Source organism: Cotesia glomerata, linkage group LG3, assembly GCF_020080835.1.
Source record: "Cotesia glomerata isolate CgM1 linkage group LG3, MPM_Cglom_v2.3, whole genome shotgun sequence".
NCBI classification, from domain to species: domain Eukaryota; kingdom Metazoa; phylum Arthropoda; class Insecta; order Hymenoptera; family Braconidae; genus Cotesia; species Cotesia glomerata.
Window position 1 is genome coordinate 770,322 of NC_058160.1, and position 18,496 is coordinate 788,817.

An 18,496-nucleotide genomic window follows, 5' to 3' on the forward strand; every position below is an offset into this window, starting at 1 on the left:
TTTAAACAATATAAGACAATTTTCCTGAAGAAATATTCCGTTATTGCTTTCAATTTTTTTTTGTAAATGCTGAATTACAATCTAATCTTTTGTTATTAATTTATTTGGTTGGATTAAAAAATTTTTTTCAGTAAATATAATGTGGAGTAATTAAATATACAATTGTATATTTATAATTTGTCTTTCTGGTCAGATAATTTACAAATATATCATCCAGCATTCTCACCTTAAAAATATAATTGTTTAAGCAATATAACAAACAAAATAGCCATTGAAATGTTTTTATCAGATAACGTTAATTTGGAAAGAAGAAATACAGTAAACAATAAAATGAATAAAAATGTTTGAAATTTTAATTATTAATAATAAGTTTGTAACATATCAGACACTTTAAATCTTAATAAAAGACAAAAAATGCTCTATTGTTCTATTTATCGTTGTAAGTACGTTGAGATTCCCTAAAATTAAGGATTTAAAAGGATAAAATTGTATGAGACTATTAAATATAAAAGGAATGTTTGGGAAATAATAATTGGTATATTGACATATTATATGATTACTCTTTGGGAGATTAGAATATTTTAGATTTAAGAAAGGATCACGTATTGTATGTATGTGTTGTAAATAGCATAAATAAAATACGTTTAATGGTAAAATTATAAAATTAATCTTGTCTATAATTATTGATTTATATTTATATTTTTTCGTCTGTCAAAATTAGATAATGATACTAAAAATATAAATAATCTTATTTAAAGAATTATTAATAAATGATAGTTTTAAAAAGTATGAAATAAAATAAAATGGGACGATTTTTACCTGTCAATAAAAAAATTATTACAGTTTTTATTTCTTCAGCTATGAAATAAAATTTTAAACAAATTAATATCTTTTGTCACAAAAATCTTCATTTTTTTTCGAAAGAAATTTTTTCTTTCAGTAAAAACTACTAAAAATTCTAATTTTCTAAAAATAATGAACTTATCAACTCTAACAATTATTGTAAATATTTAACAAAAGTTTTAAAGCCTAATTTGAGTTACTCGGACTTCCTTTGGATAGTTAAGGATGTAATTTTAAAAATTAAAAATTTTATTACCATCCCGTGTAAAAAAAATCGTCTCAAAAGTGTCTTAAAATTGTCCTTTGTTTAAGATCTTAAACGTAACACAAGCAAGTGTTTTAAAACTTGTTTAAGACGCCAAAGAAAAAAAAATTCCAAGAGCAGATTTTTGAAATTTGGATTTTGAATTTGTTATGGTAATTAATTTTTAGACGATTTTGCAAGTTTCTTTAAAAAAATTTAAAAAAAAATTTAGAGACTATTTTAAAATGAGTTCACAGCAACAAAACCTTGAAACATTTAAATGGAGCGTTTTAAAAAAGTCTTACAATTGTCGGATAATAATTTTTCAATAATTTCAAATTCAATTTGAAAAGAGCGTATTTAAAAATGTTGCAGTTAAAAACTCGCAAAATTGTCTAAAAATAAATTTTCATAACAAATTCGAGAACCAAACTTCAAAAATCTGCTCTTGGAATTTTTTTTTTTTGCGTCGTAAAAAAGTCTTGCTTTGTGTCACGTTTAAGATTTTAAACAAACGACACTTTTAAGACGATGTTTTTACACGGGATATTTTTTAAATAAAAATTTATTTATTTACCGACGAATGATGAGCTCGTGTTCATCTGTCCCACGATTACCGTCAATTTAACGGTAATTTTTAAGAAAATTTATTTTAGCATATTTTTAACGTAAACATTTTTTCACAACACATTATTGCTATTATTTATATAAATAAATCCATTAATTCTATCAATTTAAGTATCAAGCATATTTTTTAAGAAAAAATGAACATTTTCTTAAATTAAAAGAAGCAATAGTTGGTTGAAAAGGAAATTTTATGTAAGCAATAATCGGAACTATAGATCAAAATTACAACAGTTGTAAAATTTAAATAAATTAACATAAACTTCAATGTATTTTTCAGAGTTGGCGTCAACTTTCTTTAATTTAAATTTTGGAAGTAGCTCGACGCTAGCTTACTTAAACGGTTATTGAGTAACATGCTCCCTCACTGGGATAGTTTAGCTGTGTCTCAATTTGTCCATTAGTTCCAAACGAGAGAAAAAAAATAACCGGTTATATCTTAAGAAAAGAGCTGTAGTTGCAAATTTAAATCAGAAACTCCGGCTACGTGGCTAATGAAGCAAAATTAATAATTATTAGAAATCTAGAAAGTTTTTCAAAAAATTTGAATCTTTATTGAATAAATTTTATGCAAAATTATTATGACATATGTTAATTAAAAATAATATAAATAAAGAAGTGGTTTTCAACAGCAACGACAAGCGCCATTTTCGCGGTATCCTCCGACGTATTTCTTGTAAATCACGCATTCGTGTAAACAATTGTTCGCATCTTCAGGAGCGGGATCTCTTCGGTCGCCAACTAGGAGTCTTGCGCACTTGGCTTGATGTGAATCACCCTGCTGTTGATATGTTCCTTCTTGATAGGAACCATCGTTATCTGTAATTCAAATTATTAAGTTTTGATATTAAAAATATTAAAACTTTTTTGTTTCGAAAAGACTGCTTAGTGTTAATCAATATTATTTTACACAAAATAAGTGATAATAACTTGAAAAATTACTTAATCAATAATTTCATTCTATATGGTAGTATTTTTGAGCGGAACATCTCTTCAATTATTTTTTTGACGTTAATTAATAGCGTTTGGACATAAAATTTTGATTAAGAAATTACAAACTGTTAAATTTACTTCAATGGAAATAAAAGAAAATTTTCTGTAAAGCAATTATCTAATTGAATTTTTTATAAAACTAAAATTTCGAAATTTTTTTTCCAAAATTGTTGAAATTCCATTTTTTTTAGATAAAAAAGTTAATTTGGGTAAAAAAAAAAATTTTTGAACCAAGAAAATAATTTTGAAGATTTTGATAGTGAGTCAAGCTGAAAAATCTCGAGTTTCTTGATTTGAGTTAATTTTACTCTTGTACCACGAGGCTGAATGGTCAGGGTTGAATATTAAAGGATGAATAAAATATTTTTTATAAATTTTCTTTTTTTAAATAAAAATTTTTCAAAATCATTATTTATCTTAATACCTAAAATTCTAAATAAATGGAACTTGATATTATTTTGCCATAAAACGTGATATAGCTTATTAAGAAGGAAAGTTTGAAATAATGTAATTTTTCATTGAAATGAAAATAAAAAATTTTTGGTATAAATTCAACTATTTTCAATTTTTCAGTCATTTTTAATAAAAATGATCTACGGTACATTGCAGAGACAAAAATAATAAAAACTACTTTAATAAATAATTTAATCCCAAACAAATAAACTTTCTTTTCAATTAACTTTCGCTGTTTGTTTAAATCCGTGAGAAGAAATTATCTTGCGAGTTGAATGCCCTCACGCGTCGCGTTTACGAAGAAATATTCCATATGGTTGCCTCACGGGTCGAAATAATGAGTCAAAATAATGTTAAAATTTTTTTTAAATTTTAGTCTTCCCAATATCCGTCAAAATTCTTTATTTTAATTTAAAATAATTTAAACAATTTAATAATTGATGATTTTTACTTATTTAATAAAGTAAAGTAATAAAATGACTTTGGTATTTATTACTTGTCGGAATAAATAAACAGATTTGGCAATAGCGTGCTTGATTATACCCATAACTGAGACGTGGATGAGTGTGTGAGTTAAACATTTCTCTCTCTGTAACTATATTTCTATCCTTTTCTTTTTTCTCAGCTGCTGACACGATGTTGTCAAATTTTTATTCGAATAAATAGCTGACGATAAACGATTTACAAACATAAAATTTGACTTTAAATATTTCAAAATTTATATCGGTAATGTATTATTATTAAATTGTTTTTATATTTTGCAATAATCCAAGTTTCTTGTGTAAAGTTTTTTATCCGTTAAAGTTGGGAGGTTAATATTGAAAAAAATAATTAAAGTCTCGTCAAAAGTTTGTCCGCCATAAGAGACCGTGTATAAGGAGATAAAATATGTGATTTTTAAAATTCAATATCTAAGTAACTAAACGGTGAATCTTTTTTAAATTTTGGGATTAGATAATTGACGTATTTATTTATACGTATACTTAATTTCAGAGCTCAAAGTTGGAAATTATTTTTTACATTAGATTCACTCGACCTCCTTAAGCGAACAATATTTGAGGCATTATTTTCAAATCAGCTTTGAAGATTTAAATTACAAACGGAATAAAAAAATTGTAAGGTTAATTTATCGTTTTATTCGAGAGTTATAGTGTTAACACCGCGATGTTTATACCGAAAATTTCACTTTTTTCTTTTAAATTGCTCGTTAATACTTTATTTTTGTTTCGGTATAAATTTTTCCACTATAACCGAATCTAATTATTTAAAAAATAAATTCAAAGTTGAAATCAACAACTTCCATTTTTAGACGAACGTAATCCATGCTTTGACTATCTCCGCGTCAAAATTTTTATGGCGTCCAAAATTAATTCTTAGTTTATCTAATTTAAGTAAATCTATTTTTTTGACAACTATGTCTATACCTTTACCTCGGGCAGACAATACTGCAACAGCAAAGGTGACCAAAAGTAGAAAAACTAGTAACTTAGTCATCGCAAAAAAATGTTTAAGTTCCACGAAGGTAAAAATCTCGAAAGGTTTCTTGCAAGGTGTGATTGTAAACTGACTCAAAAGTTTCTCTTCTCGTCTTTATATATTAAACTCGTTCCCGTTATGTGGTATTATAAATGGAGACAGTGTAACTAAGAAAGTAAAATGAGAAAAAAAATACATCAAATGCTAAGAAAAAAAATATTTCTCAGTGGTTAACAACCGGAATTCTTTTTGTAATTGACGTGATGAGTATTCATAATAAATGAAAATAAATAAAGATAATAAAAAAAAAAATCTATGTTATGTACAGCTATTTCTCGTAGTTCGAATTGGAAGTTATGGAAATTTCCATTATTTATGCTCGTTTGCTGATGAATGACTCAGAGTGGACGTATGAAAATTTTCCATTACTTATTTTGAAACCTTTTAATGCGCAATAAGCGAAATTTTGTCTTTGGATATTTTTTAAAAAAATTTTGTAATTTTTATTGGAATTTTTGTAAGGGTCTGATTAAAGACTCCTTTTTCGTGCTTTTCTTTTTAATAAAATGTGCAATTTTTTAATAAAAAGTAATTTATAGAAATTTTTAAACAATTTTATTTTTCAACTGAAGAAATAAAAATTTTTTTTGTACTAACTTTCTGTTGAAAAAAGGTGTATAAATTTGGACATAACGAATTTTGGATGATAATTCGCAAGTTGTTTATTTAAAATTATTTTTTTCAAATCAAAAAATATTTTTTTTTATTTTAACAAGAAAGTAAATGTGAGAAAAATTTTAATCTTCAGTTAAGAAATAAAATTGTTTAAAATCTTTTACAAATCAATTTCTTGTCACAATATTCCTTTTTTTCAAAAGAAATTTTTTCTCTCAGTGTAGTTTGCAGAGGTTCAAATTTTAATTTAAAACGATGATTTAAACCTCAACGATCTATTTAAAGAATATTAAGAATGAAATTATTATTTTACAGTAAATAAAAAGTCTAATTAAAAAAATTAAAAAGGCTTATAAGGTTCAATTAAATTTTCTAATTTTTATTGCTAAAAATTTGTTCTGCTAAATAAATCTAATTTTGAGACCAGAAAATCATCAAAAAAAAAGTTTTAACCCCTTACCTTCTGATAATCTAAAATATCTCCGCGTATGATAAGTAGAGAGAGCGCGAATCACACCCCGCGAGGTTGTGTGAGTAAAGCGCGGAGTAATATCATGATATAGTGTTATATTACCGCGAGTACTTTTCCACTGATTTTAACCCCACTCGACAGACATTTACAGGGCCGTAGGTGAAAATGTATCCATATTGAATTTCTGTGAATTTTTTTATACTTTTTGTATGTCCTCTTACTACACGTGCTGTGGTAAAGAGTCGGGTTTCAAGGCTAAGCGCTAAAGGGTTAAGATTAGATAATCCGTAAAAATTTTCGGATCCGGTCATATTATGTATAAATTATACACTAATAGAAGGATTTATTTGTATTAAAAAATATTTGTTAATAGTTAACAATATTTTAAATATTAATACATTTTTTTAAATACTAAGAAATATTCGTTAAGGACTAAAAAGTGGTCTCTAATAAATGACTTGTTAAATATTAACAAATATTTTTAACTATAAACAAATCCTTCTATCAGTGTATCAATATATCTACGGTGGATGAAAACAAAATTTATGAAAATATTTTTTGATAAATTTATTTTTGCGGTATTATATAACTTGTTGCCTGCAAACGATCCAACAAAAAATTTGGAGTTATGCAAAAAAACCCCTTTTTCGAAATCTTTTGATGATATCTCTTAAACGAAAGTGATCGGTACAGAATTGCAAAAATTATTCCAAAAATACATTTTTGGAAAATTTTATTTTTGAGATTATGCTGAGTAGATTTTTTAGTTTAACTTGCTGTGAGCATTTTTTAGATTTTTTTTTCGTGAGAGTCATCCAAAGTGGATAAAACCAGACTTATCGATAATTTTGTGAAATTATTTTTAACAATTTTTTAAAAATTAAATAATTATTTTAATTGTACCTATATAATAAAATAAGAAATGACCCAGTCGCTTTGGAAAAAAAATAAAACTTTGTTACCGGAGGTTTTCAAAAAAAAGATTAAAGTTGAATTTTAACTCCGATTGTAAATCACTGTGATATTATTCAAACATTACTTGCGTATTTATTTATTTATTTATCATACATACATAGGTGTTTGTTGTAAAAAATATACAATTTAATAAAGTTTGCTGTATCTTTATTGTGATTACATGAAGGATAATGCATTAAAGCAAATTTTATCTTTAACTTACATTCTAATCTAAAATATATATCTTTTGAAGAAGGTCATTGTTATAATATCAAATTGATATCATTCGTCAATTTTCATCACTGGTTTTTTTGTGTCAGCATCATTTTGATGATCCAACTAACTACGGCAGCGGCAAACTCCCTGTTCACACCAGCCTCCATCGAATCCCTTGACTTTGCAGTAGGCCGTACAAGCAGCGTCACCTGCTCCCACTGCTGAGAGATCACAGGTATCCCGCGGCAAGCGAAGATGCTTTTCTAGCTTCTGCTGAATTTGTTCTTCTGAAAAAAAAAAACCTTAAGTTTTTCCCGACTGTAATATTTTAAATAATTAAATTGATGACATGCCATGTAGGTTAACTGGTAGAGTTCCTGATGTGTAATTATAGAGGTCCGGGTTCGATTCCCGGCTTAGTTTCAATCGCCAAATTTTTCAAACTTGTTCTTTGCTTTTAATTAATTTTTAATTCGTGAAATACTTCAAGCTCGTTTCTATTCAAGAATGCATGAATTGCATCAACTTATGTGAAGTAAAAAATTGTCTCGATCTTTTTAGTGATATGAAAATTTTCATTCCGATTTACTTGAATTACCCCTGATTAGAAAAAATAATTCAAAACGACCGACAATTTTAATTCTTGATTAGGAAATTCAAAAGTATTGCAAAAAATTCAAATTTCGTTTTTTCCAATATTTTTTAATTCGTTTTATTTTTTTTAATCAGGAACATATCACTAGGCAGACCAAAAGGCATGAAAAAACCAAATTAACTATTGGATAATTTTGTAATAAAATATTGTGTTTACCTTCAACAGGTGCAGAAAATACAGCGACTGCAGTTGCGATCAAAAGTAAAAAAACCAGGAATTTAGCCATCGTAAAAACAAAGTAAAACTTTGAAAATAATATTTTTAGGTCAATAAAGTTTCTTATGAAGCTCGATTGCTAACTGCTTCGTAAGTTCTCATTTGCCTTTATATATAAAATAGATTTTTGTTGTTTTTTTCTATTAATAAATCATAAATTGATTACGAAAATAGTTATGAGGGTTCTCGGAATATTCAACCACGGACACAATTAGAAAAAAAAAATTGTTGTTTGTTTATTAAAATACATTCCAACGGAAGGGACTAAGAAGTCTCTGGATTTTTGTCTTAAAAACAACTTTCCTTATCTTTATTAGTTTGTAAGCGACAGAAATGAATAACGAATTTATTTTTTATTCAGTTATCTATTTATATATCTTATAGGGGATCTCGGACAAATACAAGATCATCGATTTCATCAATATGTCTTTTATGAAAATAATATTTGTTTGAGTATTTATTAATACTTAAGTAATATTAATTGTGTTCATCTAGGCTAATAAATGGAGAGCCGGTTTTTTTGTCCTTTTTTTTTTTTTTTAACTGAAACTTTCAATACTCATTACAATTTTTTTTTTCATATCAATTATTATTCATTTTTGTAAGAAAGACGCGGGAATGTTATAATGATTGCACATTAAAAGTTACAATGAATAGTAGCTAAAATAATTACATGGATAAAAAGCGCATGCCAATTCGATAGAATTGGGAATCTGTGCAAGTTAAAACAATTCTCTAATTAAATTTCAAGTCTAGATATAAAAATGCAATTCTATAAAGCGCCCAGTAGAGCGGGCGAGTAACAGCTACACGGAGAGAATTTTATGTTAACGGCAACCATCTCTATTTTGTAGCTTCTACTATCCAGGATGGTTATTAACTTTTGCAAAGTTGAGATGATAAATGCAACTATCCGGCGATTGTAATTAGTACAATCAGTATATAGTAATTCCCGCAATTATGATGATACGGTTTATTATCTAGATGGTAACTTTTACCATCGGAGATAGTTAAAATCATCATGATTGCAATCATATAAAAAACTATACAGGAAGTATAAAAAACTAAACTTTTTCGATTTTAGAGTCAGAATATAATAACATTCTAATGTTTGACATAAGAGTGAGTATTGAAAAAAGTATATCTATATTATTAAGAGAATAACAAGAATTTTGTCTCCAGGATAGTCATATGATAAAATGGGTTTTTTTAGTGAAATTTAGTGTCATTGCAAAGGTCTTGACTTGAATTTGCGCCTTTTCAACGTTTCATATATCATTCTCATCGACAGTCAATTTATCATGATAAGTGGACTCTGTTATGCAATAATGTGTTAAGTACGTAGGATTTCCATAGCACAACAGATTAATGTATAACAGTATCCAAGTATTTAGGCTGCATTCGGAAATGCTCCATTTCTAGACACATAATTAAGAAATGACCTTTTATCTTGTTAAATATTGACATTTTTAAAGATATAAGCTCATCCCGACATTACACTCATCGAGACCTTTCATTTGAGTACCCACATCAATTTTCCATATATTTTATATATTTATATATATATGTATACATCAAAAATATATTAAAAATGCATGTGGGTACTCGAATGAAAGCTCTTGATTAGTGTGACATCAGGATGAGCTTACACCTTTAAAAATATCAATAATTAAGAAATGACCTTGTATCTTGTAAACTATTGACATTTTTAAATATATAAATTCACCCAGACATTACAGTCATCGAGACCTTTCATTTGAATACCCACATCAATTTTTCATATATTTTATATATTTATATATGAAAAATATATCAAAATACGTATGGATACTCAAATAAAAACTCTTGATGAGTGTAACATTGGGATGAGCTTATATCTTCAAAAATGTCAATATTTAAAAAAGTACAGTGCAATTTAACAAAAGTCATTATTTAATAAAGCGAAATTTTTGTTTATTTATAATTCACAAGTCACGGTAGTTACATAGTGACTAATCATATTACTAGCTGCGATGGTAATAATTACCATCATGATTGTAGAATTTACAATCAACATGATTTTAGCGGTTAACATATATTATGATTAAGTTTACCATCTTTAAGTTACCAACCAGATGGTAATAATTATTATCCAGATGGTAAATGTAACTATCTGGATGGTTCAGTTAACAATTTGGATAGTTCTTGCAATCATTCATACAAAGAAGCCTGTTTTTACAACACTCGGATAGTTGTATTTACCATTAAATTCTCTCCGTGTAGTATTTTATATTTTATTATTGAGATTATGCTGAGTAAATTTTTTAGTTAATTAATAAAAATCAGGTTGATCAGACCACAAACGCAATGTTGACAATTATTTCACACTTTATTGCAACGTTTCGTCGGACATCCCGACTTCTTCAGGCAATCTACAAAAACATACATTAAATAAATACATTGTTAAATAAACCTGTCAAATTACAAATTGTCAAAACATTAAGTCATAAATATCATTTTTTCAATACATATAAAATTACAATATTCCATAAAATGTTATATACAAAATTATTTTTTATATATTCAAATTAAACGCATACAAATACATAACAAAACATAAATTTTTTAGTTTAGTTTTCTCCTTCAAAAAATTCAAAAATTTTACTCAAAAAAAATCTAAAAGCTTTCTGTATAGTCTTCTTTTTCATTTAAAGTAATTTTTTCCAAACCTGCTTCTGAAATAATCCCAATCGACTTGACCTTACGTCGTTACAAATTTGTGTCTTACTATTTATACCCATTTCATCAACCGATAACTGTCTTTAGTCTTGCAAGCGGCAAATTTTAACTCGCTCTTGTCAACTGCAACCCAAAAATAATAATAATAATAATTACAATAACAAACAATAAGTTTAATTAAACTTAAACTTTGATTATAAATTACAGTATTATTGTTCAATATTTAAATGACTTGTGAATTAGCGATCAATTTATCGCTCTTTTTTTACGTCGAGTTTTATCCTCAAAAAGCCTCCATGGATGATTACAACGAACTGTTCAGAGTTAAACTCAATTTTTTTTTTGTCAGTATCACAAGTTATAAGCAGATTTATCATCACAAATTTCTAAATTACTCCCAAATTTTGGTGTAAGTAAAGTAAAATTGAAAATTAAAATTTAAGAAGTTATCAAAAAGCTTATGAATGGCAAGAGAAAGATTTGTTTTACTTTTCAGGGCGATAATTTATAGTTAAACACATTTAAAATCTTTTACTTTTTTGTAAAATTTCACTGTTTATTAAATTAATGTTATGTAACAATAATATCAATAATAACAATATGGAATATTGTTTTTTTTTTTTTTTTTTTTTTTTTTAACAGCAACGGCAAGATCCGTTTTCGCTGTAACCTCCAGAGTATTTCTTGTAAATCAGGCATTCGTGTGAACAATTGTATACATCTTCAGGAACGGACCCTGATGGATCCCGAGTGAAAATTTTTTCACACTTAGAAAAATGTGAATTTTGCTTATGTGGCTTTTCTGACTGGGCTGGATTTTCATCTGTGATAAAAAAAGATTTTATTTAATATATTTTTCCTTGATGAATATTCCCTCTCTTATAGAAAAAGTATAAATCTTTAAAAGTCATTGATAAAAAATACTCAAAAAAATTTTCCAAAATCAGTAAGAGCTAAATGGCTTTTGTATGTGATATATGTAAAAAATTGTTCATATATATTTCGTAAAAAAAATTATTGATGTCTGATAAGTCTGTCTATAATTTTTTATATATCTCAATTTACTAATATATAGCCGGATTAGAAAATCTTTTTCTTGGAGGATGATATTCTTCCTCAATTTAGCAATTTTTGTTTTAGATAAATAATTCTGAAGAAACTGTAAAATTATTATGCATAGATCGAAAAAAAAAAATGAACGATTCAAGATAAAAATTCTCAAGCAAAGAAAATAATTCCAAAGAGTTTCATTGTTTTAAATCACGAAAAAAATTTTTTAATCAAGAATTTTTCTAAAAAATCAAGTTAATTTTTTTTTAATCTACTAACAAATTGAAATTTAAAAAAATCAATAAGACATTGAATATTTTCGTCGGGTAATTGTATTCACGCATTTATTCCGCTTGTGGAATTATTTATAAAATTCTCTATTTATTAGCTTGCAATCATTAAATAAAAATAAGATGACATTAATTTCAGGCTCAAAATTTATTTACAATTTCTTATGATCTGTCAATGAGTTCAAATTTAATTTTATTGATTAAAATAAATAAAACATTTAATTATTGACATTTTGACGTCAATCCATTTTATTTGACATGACCTTGTTAGTTCTTTAATAATTAAATAAATAAATAAATAATTTAAGATACTCATATAGTGAAAATAAAATGTAAAATATCTTGTTTGAAATAAATCAACAATTTATAAACAAAAAAGTATTATATTCACCTGTAGTTGGTGCAGACAATACAGCAACTGCAGTTGCAATCAAAAGGAAGAAAACTAGGAGTTTGGCCATTGTGAAAAAATTAAGATTCAGATTATATTAATAACGTTTCTTGCGAAGCTCAACTGCTCACTGATTCTTAAATTCTTCTTTGCCTTTATATATAAAATCGATTTCCGTTATTTCTCAGTATTAATAAGTTATAAGTTTGTTGCAGAACGAGAACATCAGACATCGAAACAAGCTGCCTAATAATAATATCCTTGTCTTACTAATGTATACAGGGTGTCCCAGAAGTAACGGACGCCATTGTAGCATCTGATGAAAAAAATAATTCTGAGACGAAAAGTCCTTAGCCATTTTTTAATTAACCTCATAGATAATTAATTATTAATTAAAAATAACGTCTCTTTATTTTTTAGAGAAAGAGCGCCAGTGTCCAGTAAAGTGCGTGCCAAATAAAGACACAACTAACTGTATAGCCTACCTAGTCACACATATTTACTTACGCATTCACACGTGCAAGCGTCTTCGTTTTGAACGCACTTGACTGGACACTAGTGCTCTCTCTCTAACGTATAAAAGGACGTTATTGTAATTAATAATTAATTATCTATGCGTCTGATTGAAAAATAGCTAAGGACTTTTCGTCTCAGAATTATTTTGTTTATCAGATGCTACAATGGCGTCCGTTACTTCTGGGACACCCTGTATAACAATTATTAATTTCTGGGGTTATTCCCAGAATATCGTTATTAATTTACAGACGTTTAATATTTATAATGTAAAGGAATCCTGGATAGATACTCATAATAAAATTTGAACGTTTTACTCTTTGTAATTATTTTTATCTTATTAAGTTTCAGGTCCTATCTTTTTCTCTCTTTGCAGATTTACACTGAGAGACAATTTTATTTAATAGTAATAAAAAATTTTAAATTGGAGTTGAAAAAAAAACTTATTAGTTAATATTAATAAAATTATATTTCATATGAATAAAATTTTATTAGTATTTAATAAAAATTTTCACAGTAAAATCTTTTAATAAATATTTCAATAAATAAATAGTATAAAGATTTTTTAACTAGACATCCTAACCTAACCTACTTGTTTACTTCCCCTTCCCCTTTTTTAGCAAAATAAATAGTAATAAAATTTTATTACTATTAAATAAAATTGTCTCTCAATGTATAAATTTTTCTTAAACAAATAAAACTTTAATAAAATATGTAATTATTAGAGGTGTTGGTGATAAAAAATATACAATTTAATAAATTCCTTTGCATTTTTATTGTGATTATTTGAAGAATAATTCACTGTATAAAATTTTATCTTAAAATTATATTAGAATTTAGAATATTTTTTTCAAAACGGTTACAGATATATAGGTTATCCATTTAATGCTATTTGCCAATTTTTGCCACCGAGTATTCTGTGTCGACATCATTTTGATGACCCAACTAACGACGGCAATGACAGACGTCATTCTCACACCAGCCTCGTGTGCATCCCTGGGTTAGGCAGTGGAGCGCACAAAATGTGTGACCTGGATTTGATCTATTGAGAACATCACAGGTAACCCGTCGAAAACGAAGGTGCTTTTCTGGCTCTTGCTGAATTTGTTCTTCTGCAAAAAAAAACCTTAAGTTTTTCCTGATCGTAATATTTTAAATAATTAAGTTGATGAAATGTAATATAAGTAAATGTGAATGGTTATTTTCAATTCTTTACATGCTATCCATCCGTACTTATATAAACCTAGTAGGTTAACTGGTAGAGTTCCTGATATGTAATTATAGAGGTCTGGGTTCGATTCCCGGCTTAGTTTCAATCCCCAAATTTTTCAAAGTTGTTCTTTGCTTTAAATTAATTTTTAATTCAGTTGCGATCAAAAGTAAGAAAACCAGGAATTTGGCCATCGTAAAAACAAAGTAAAACTTTAAAAATAATATTTTCAGGTCAATAAAGTTTTTTATGAAGCTCGATTGTTAACTGATTCGCAAGTTCTTATATTCGCATTTATATATGAAATTCAATTCTCCATATATTTTAAGGAATCGTAAGTTTGTAGCAGAAATAGTTAATGGGATTCCCAAAATAATCAATCACCGACACAATCAAAGAAAACGAAAAAACTAATGTTGTAGTTTGTTTGCCCAATAACATTTTATATACACGCATAAATAGTATATTACACACCTAGGGAAGTAAAGTAAGAAATGTCTCAGATCACATGTAATTGTCGGCCGAGGCGAAGCCGAGGTTGACAAACATGTGATCTGAGGCTTTCTTTTTTACTTCCCGTGGAGTGTATACTATTTTTTTGCTCGACGAAGGCAGAAAGCGGCACTTTCGTTTAGCGCAGCGGGCCGAAAGTTGACGCTTTCTGCCCGTCGAGCAAAAAATGATTTTGTTGAAATAACAAAAGACGGGATAACTGAAAAATATGTTCTGGTAACAAATGAGTGTTGTTATAGTAACAAATTCATTAGTCGCATTCACAAAATGTTTCAAGTTGTACTAACAAACCAGTCTGTTAAATCACCAAATCAATTTGTTGTCCTGCAATAACAAAACTAATTTGTTGCTAAAATATTTTCCAAATCAAATATCACTGATTATAGCATATTTTTAAATTATGGATTCTTATAAAATTTAATGTAACATTTAATGTAAATTTATTTGTTATTTTAATAGAATAATTTTGCTGTTTCAACAAAAAAAATTTGTTATACTTACTAAATTATTTTGTCGAATCTACTTAAAGATTTTGCTATAGTAACTAAATTGTTTTGTTGTTATATAACATATCAATAACTTGCTATAACCTAAATTTTGTTATTTTAACATATAATTTGTTATTCCTATGTTAACAAATGCATTTGTTACCAGAACATGTCTTAGGTTATTTTAACAAAATTTTTTTCTGCGTGTACAGAAAAGGCTGAGGAACCCCCGAATTTTAGTTCTAATGATAAATCCCTTATCTATATCGGTTTATACATAACGGCAGTTATAAATCACGACTTAATTTTTTTATTAAGTCATTTATTTTCATCGTAAAGGAATCCCAGACAGACACAAGCTCATCGATCTCATCAATATGTCTTTTATAGAAATAATATTTGTTTGAATTATCGCAGTGAGCAAAAGAGATGACCTCTCAATATCTGGCAATGAAATATTTATGATTATATTTATAGTTTAAATTTTATCAACATATTATAATTATGATCAATTGAAGAATAATTCACTGTATCAAATTTTATATTCTAATTGAGAGTATTTTTTTTTAACAATCATAGATATATAAATTATCCATTAAATGCTATTTGCCAATTTTTATCGCTGAGTATTTTGTTGATATCATTGCAATGATCCAATTAATGACGGCAATGACAGACTCCTTTGTCACACCAGCCTCCTTTGAATTTCATGGCTAGGCAATGGACCGCACAAGCAGAGTCACCTACTCCGAATCCTGAGAGAAGATCGCAGGTAGCCCTTGCCAAACGGAGGTGCTCTTCTAGCTCTTGCTGAATCTGTTCTTCTGCAAAAAAGAATCTTAAGTTTTTCCTGACCGTGATATTTTAAATAATTAAATTGACGACATGTCATGTAGGTTAACTAGTAGAGTTCCTGATATGTAATTATAGAGGTCCGGGTTCGATTCCTGGCTTAGTTTCAATCGCCAAATTTTTCAAACTTGTTCTTTGCTTTAAATTAATTTTTAATTCGTGAAATACTTCAAGCTCGTTTCTATTCAAGAATGCATGAATTGCATCAACTTATGTGAAGTAAAAAATTGTCTCGATCTTTTCAGTGATATAAAAATTTTCATTCCGATTTACTTGAATTACCCCTGATTAAAAAAAATAATTCAAAACGACCGACAATTTTAATTCTTGATTAGGAAATTCAAAAGTATTGCAAAAAATTCAAATTTCGTTTTTTCCAATATTTTTTAATTCGTTTCTTTTTTTTTTTAATCGGGAACATATCACTAGGCAGACCGAAAGGCATGAAAAAACCAAATTAACTATTGGATAATTTTGTAATAAAATATCCACAGATTCGGTAGAATCTGGCGCCAAGTTCCGTTCAAAAATCCGTTGTAAACGGAGCGCCAGACTACCGACTGTGTTTACTGTAAGCAGAACGGTATTTCGAGGTTGCAAAATTTTATTTAATTATATGGTTCTCCTTTTTCCAAAATGATATATTATAAAAGTAATTTATACTTTATTTTACTGATATTAATTAATTATAATCAATTATAACACTTAATTCACTTAAAATTATTAAATTTTATCAGCACAAACTATAGTAAGCCCAGAAATTTCGATCCTGACTTTTTTTCGATGGGGAATATCAGCGCCACAGACTAGATAAAATGAATATGTGTAGTAATCCTTCCTATAGACACGCAACTACAGTAAAAAAAAGTGATTCGTAGCTTGCATCTATGGCCGCCAGGGTGCACTGGAATTACATCTACATAAACTGTAGCTTCAAGGGGATAGTTTGCAGTAAAAAATGCAGTCAACACGAGATTTAAGTTGTTATCAATTGTAATTTTCATTATAATTACAAAAATACTAAAAATCCGAACAAAAACAGTTTCACTGTAAAAAGTCAAGTCCACGTTCATAAGACTATTAGGAAAAAAAATTTTTCTTTACAAAGATAAAAAATTAAAAATCTAAGTAACCGATATGATCGTTAATGATTTTAGCAAATTCAAAAAAATTTTATTGTAAATTTAAAAATTAAAAAAAAATTTTTAGAACGTACTTGGTGTGCGTCATTGTGTATTTCAATTTTTTAAAGTCCTAGTAAATAGATTTTACGAATTTCATTAAAAGTAAAATATTTTGCAACCACGCACACTAAATACGTTCTAAAATTTTTTTTTATTTTTAAATTTACAATAAAATTTTTAATTTCCGAAAATCATAAACAATCATATCGGTTACTTAGATTTTTAATTTTTTTATTTTGTATCTTTTGTAAAGAAAAAAAAAAAATTTTTTTCCTAATAGTCTTATGAACGTGGACTTGGCGCGACTTTTTACAGTGAAACTGTTTTGTTCGGATTGTGTTTACCTTCAACAGGTGCAGAAAATACAGCGACTGCAGTTGCGATCAAAAGTAAAAAAACCAGGAATTTAGCCATCGTAAAAACAAAGTAAAACTTTGAAAATAATATTTTCAAGTCAATAAAGTTTCTTATGAAGCTCGATTGTTAACTGATTCGCAAGTTCTTATATTCGCATTTATGTATGAAACTCATTTCTCCATACAAATTGAGGAAATGTAAATTTGCAACAGAAATAGTTACTGGGATTCCCAAAATAATCAATCACGGACACAGTCAAAGAAAAAGAAAATATTAATGTTGTAGTTTGTTTATTTAATAACATTTTAGCTACGGAAGGGGCTGAGGAATCCCCGGATCTTTGTTCTAAAAAAAATTTCCTTATCTTTATCGGTTTATACATAACGTAGTTATTAATCGCGACTAAATTTTTTTATTTAGTCATTTATTTTCATCGTAAAGGAATCTCAGACAGAAACAAGCTCATCGATCTCATCAATATGTATTTTGTTGACATAAAGTTTGTGTGAGGAATCGCAGTGGGGGAAAGCGATGACCTCTCAATGTCTGGCAATGAATTATTTATGATTAAGTTTATAGTTTATATTTTATATTTTATAAACATATTATATAATAATTAATTTTTTTAATTGATAAAAATATGAAAAGTATTCTTCTAAGAGCAAATTATCTTTTTTTAAAAGACGGAATAAATTTTTAATTGAATAAAACATTCAATAAATTGCTGTTAAATATCTTTCCAAAATAATGAGTTCATTTATTCAAATTTCATACAAAATTTTTACACTCTTCTATTTTTCACTCTTCGTAAATTTTAAACTCTTCTTAAAAAAATTCAAAAATTTTATTAAAAAAAACATCTAAAAGCTTCCCTGATAGCCAGCGCTTTCTCAGTAAGTGTTGACTTCCAGCAGTTACGGTTAATTTATACATCAAGTTTGCGGTAATTCTTCGCTCAACAACAGTTGTAAGCAAATTGACGGAAATCTACGGCTGCAACTTGAATACAAGTTAACAATCAAACTTGTAGTTAAATTTCCTTTCAACTTTACTATAATTTGACGGAAATACTTGTACAGCAAGTTTTGACGTCTATTTGCAGAGTAAGT

General features: G+C 27.3%; 2 protein-coding genes across 3 annotated transcripts; both read right to left on the bottom strand.

Annotated features, from left to right (window-relative positions):
• Nucleotides 1-6,885: 6,885 nt before the first annotated feature.
• LOC123260315 (U-Asilidin(12)-Dg3b-like) lies at nt 6,886-7,909 on the bottom strand. The gene is made up of 2 exons (XM_044721333.1): nt 7,762-7,909; nt 6,886-7,237 (listed from the first exon to the last, which is right to left on the bottom strand). The coding sequence occupies exons 1-2, from the start codon at nt 7,829-7,831 to the stop codon at nt 7,074-7,076; spliced, it is 234 nt and encodes a 77-aa protein (XP_044577268.1). The 5' UTR covers nt 7,832-7,909; the 3' UTR covers nt 6,886-7,073.
• Nucleotides 7,910-13,589: 5,680 nt separating this feature from the next.
• On the bottom strand, nt 13,590-17,656 carry LOC123260314 (sapecin-C-like). Of its 2 annotated transcripts, none has more exons than XM_044721332.1 (2): nt 17,375-17,656; nt 13,590-13,895 (listed from the first exon to the last, which is right to left on the bottom strand). In XM_044721332.1, exons 1-2 carry the CDS (start codon nt 17,442-17,444, stop codon nt 13,729-13,731), a joined length of 237 nt encoding a protein of 78 aa, XP_044577267.1. In that variant the 5' UTR covers nt 17,445-17,656; the 3' UTR covers nt 13,590-13,728. The 2 variants fall into 2 exon arrangements, with proteins under 2 accessions (XP_044577267.1, XP_044577266.1); XM_044721331.1 differs by lacking the exon at nt 13,590-13,895 and adding an exon at nt 15,496-15,818 and having other exon boundaries at nt 17,375-17,543.
• Between the last annotated feature and the right edge of the window lie 840 nt (nt 17,657-18,496).

Excerpts from the sequence above, each read along its gene's own strand:
- LOC123260315 (XM_044721333.1), bottom strand. The coding sequence starts at position 7,831 with ATGGCTAAATTCCTGGTTTTTTTACTTTTGATCGCAACTGCAGTCGCT. Across the intron at positions 7,238-7,761 it reads ATTTTCTGCACCTGTTGAAG|AAGAACAAATTCAGCAGAAG; the intron begins GTAAACACAATA and ends TTTTTTTTTCAG.
- LOC123260314 (XM_044721332.1), bottom strand. The coding sequence starts at position 17,444 with ATGGCTAAATTCCTGGTTTTTTTACTTTTGATCGCAACTGCAGTCGCT. Across the intron at positions 13,896-17,374 it reads ATTTTCTGCACCTGTTGAAG|AAGAACAAATTCAGCAAGAG; the intron begins GTAAACACAATC and ends TTTTTTTTGCAG.